Raw genomic sequence first — 3,218 nt, 5'->3', positions numbered from 1 at the left:
AGTCACTTAAACTGTTTGTTCTAAAACTTGAGTTTTCATTCACTTTTCTCCAGTGGTTTGAGACATATTTTGCTAACAGACCATAAAAGTTGTCTCTAAATAATTACAATTTTAAAGACAAATCATGCCAACCTACTGGCACTATCATAACCTTCCACCTTTACTTTTTCACAGTCTGTGATAAACCACCTTTTTTTTTCTTTATACATTTTCAGCCCATAAAATATAGAAAACCTGCAGCAAAAGACCTGACAAACGTTTTGTGACAAAGGTGGAGTTTTTTTTTTTCCCTGAAGGCCTTTTATCCTTTAAAGTTCCGCCAGGTGTTCGACCCCGAGGCCAAACCTGAACTTTTAAAAACTGTTGAACAGACACACCTCAGAGAAACATATAGGCATGTGACAGTTACATGAAAAAAAAGTGTGCAGAGAGTGCTTACAAAACTAGGAGTGGCGTGCAGGAGAGAAGGAAGAGGGGAAAGCTGAAGGTTCATCAGATTCGCTTGTTTTTTTCTCAGACAGTTGAAGTTCAAGTTACTGTCAGAAACATCAGCCTGGTGGAAACATTGACTCACCTTTAACCATGGATTGGTTTTGTTTCTTAAAAATGATATTCTTCCTTCTGATAGTGCTGATCACGGTGAGTACATAATGTTCGTCTTAAACCAGAACTTGATGCAAACCTCAGGAGAATCTGCTACAGACCAGTTTTCAGATTAAACTGCTTTGGATCAATACTGTTCATTTCTGTTATGTGTTTTAGACTAATTTAACCATTCGGGCATCAAGCTGTTTGGCTCATGCAGGACAGCCTGGCTGTGTCTTTTGATTTTGGAAACTTTTATCCTTTTTTTGATATTTAACGTTTTTCGATATGTTTTCCTTCTAAAAATGCACTGAGATATTTACATACGTGAAAAAGTTTGTGCAAAATGAAATCTGCTTTTGCATATTGCTTCATTTTTAGCTGCTGTTTTGATTATTTTAGTTTTTTTTCGTCTGTTAGTTTTAGCTTGTAGCTACTGCTCAGTTTGTTTTAGGTTTTGCATAGCTAAACTTGCCTCCTAACTGTTGCTAATTCATCTTTTGGTTTGGGTTTAACTTTTTTTTTTTGCTTTTATTTGTCGGAACTTTAAAAAATTTTTTTGAGCTTCTTCAACAAATTCTTGTAAAGTAATTCAACGCTGAGCTTTTCATACAAGATTCAAGATTTTCTACATTTGAGTTTCAGTTAATCTGATGGCTGAATGTGTTCACAACATACAGCGTATTACTTGTTAATCAGTTTGATTTAATTGGCAGCATGATGGTTTAGTAATTAGCACTGATGCCTCACAGCAAGAAGGAAGAATCCTGGGTTCGATCCCTGGTTTAGACCTGGAGTTTACATGTTCTCATGATGACATATGGGTTTTCTCCTGGTACTACAGCTTCCACCCACATTCCAAAAATACCTTGTTAGGTTGCCTTCAGGCCTCTCTTGTAAAATACATCTATTCAGTTTATTTGTATAGCACCAAGTCACAACGATCATTATCTCAGGTACAAAAAAAATAAAGGACACCAGCACATTCTATACCACCGTCTTCCATCCTGAGCAGCACATTGGTGATAGTGGAAAGAAAAAACTCCCTTTAAACAGGAAGAAACCTCCAGCAGAACCAGAACCAAGTGGCCATCTGCCTCGACAGGCTGGGTTTGCGAGACAGGAAAGAGACAAAGAAAGCATGTTACTGATACAAATATTTACAACAAACTTGTAGAGGAGAGTGACTAAAAACAACAGCAGAGTGAGTAAATGTGGTCATTTTGTGCTCCAGCAGTCTAAACTTTTAGCAGCAGAACTAATAACTCAGTAAACCAACCCTAACAACAAGATTTATCAAAAAGGAAAGCCTTACAATAAGTCTGGTCTAAAAAAGTAGCCGAGTCCACCTCACACTCAGAAGAGATCTGGGATTTGTCTGGTTACATAAAGGTTAATAAATGAGTTGATTAACGCATATATGTACACGTGTCCTTTAACAAAACACACTTTTTTAGGTAAGAAATGAACGAAAAGTTGCTCTACCGCCTTCTAAGAAGTCGTTTCATGTCACGACAGCACAAATGACTCGCAACAAAAAAGAAGGGCTAAAAATAAAACAAGGAACCTGTGATGCGAGGTACACAATGTTCCAAAGCTGTGTTCCAAATCTGCAACAAGTGAGTTTAGAATGTTTGTCAAATAAAAGTAAACCTTAAAAGTCAACTTTATATGAGTGTGCTGTAGTTTGAATATTAGCCATCCAACATGCAATTCAAATTAATTTAGTTTACCTTTTTATTCAACGCAGATTATCAACTTGTGTCAGGCCTCAGTGCAAAAAGAAAACAAGTCACATACCAGATATCTTTTAAATAAGTCAGATACAGATTTAAAAAAATAAAAAAGTTTTAAGCAACAACTGCTTCTTTAGCAGCACTGTGGCTTGTGTCACCTCAGGGGTGTTTCTTCAGAAAAGATTGATTGTGGCATATTAATTTGTACAGGCCAGGACACATGAACCACAAGAAATGTGTGAGACCTGATTATATTTCTGTGAGTTATCATCTTTCTTTTAAAGAGAAATTATCATGTCAGCATATTGACTTTTATATAGCTTTATTAAAAATGACATTTTGTGTGAAAATGTAAATCAATTTGTTGATATTTATTAAATAGTAAATGAATAAAGTTAACCAAGCAGAACAAAAACTAAACACAGTAAAACATAACTAATAGATAAAATTAGCAAAACTTTTCATCAAAGTTAAAATGATCAAACGATATCTGAAAACTAAGATCGATCAAACTGTTTTTGTCATTGAGAAGCTAGGGCTTCTCCTTTTTAAACATAGGGCTGAAAATCCCCAAAACACCATTCCAGACTAATAAAGATCAAGATTTCAAACCAGAACTCTTGTAAATAAAATGAACTTGCTGCCAGCCAGGTGACAAATCCACAAGTTTCAACAAAATACGTATCATTTTGAAGCTTAAAGTAAAAAAAATTCCTGAGGGGAATTTACATCAGTGTCATGGTCAGATTTCTAAATCTACAAAATCACTAAGTCACAGTTTTTAAAACCAAAACAATAAACTAGTTTAGTTAATTTATGTAGCACAGTTTTAAGTTGTTGGAGTCAAGCAAGTCAAAGAATGATATCCTCTTGATAAATAGCAACACCTTCCTAAAA

The 3,218-nt window shown here is 35.2% G+C and overlaps 1 protein-coding gene across 1 annotated transcript in view; it reads left to right on the top strand.

The window, feature by feature from the left end:
• The first annotated feature begins 469 nt into the window (after nt 1-469).
• The window catches only part of LOC106523866 (desmoglein-2), a 29,765-nt gene continuing 27,016 nt past the window's right edge, over nt 470-3,218 (top strand). Inside the window, exon 1 of the mRNA XM_014017436.1 lies at nt 470-639. Within this exon, the coding sequence (XP_013872890.1) occupies nt 583-639 (57 nt within the window). The 5' untranslated portion in view covers nt 470-582. The remainder of the gene's footprint in view (nt 640-3,218) is intronic.

The sequence above is a fragment of the Austrofundulus limnaeus genome, unplaced genomic scaffold (assembly GCF_001266775.1).
Source record: "Austrofundulus limnaeus strain Quisiro unplaced genomic scaffold, Austrofundulus_limnaeus-1.0 Scaffold168, whole genome shotgun sequence".
Classification (NCBI taxonomy): domain Eukaryota; kingdom Metazoa; phylum Chordata; class Actinopteri; order Cyprinodontiformes; family Rivulidae; genus Austrofundulus; species Austrofundulus limnaeus.
Note: the sequence above shows the minus strand (reverse complement) of the source record. Positions and strands in the feature narration are given on the sequence as shown.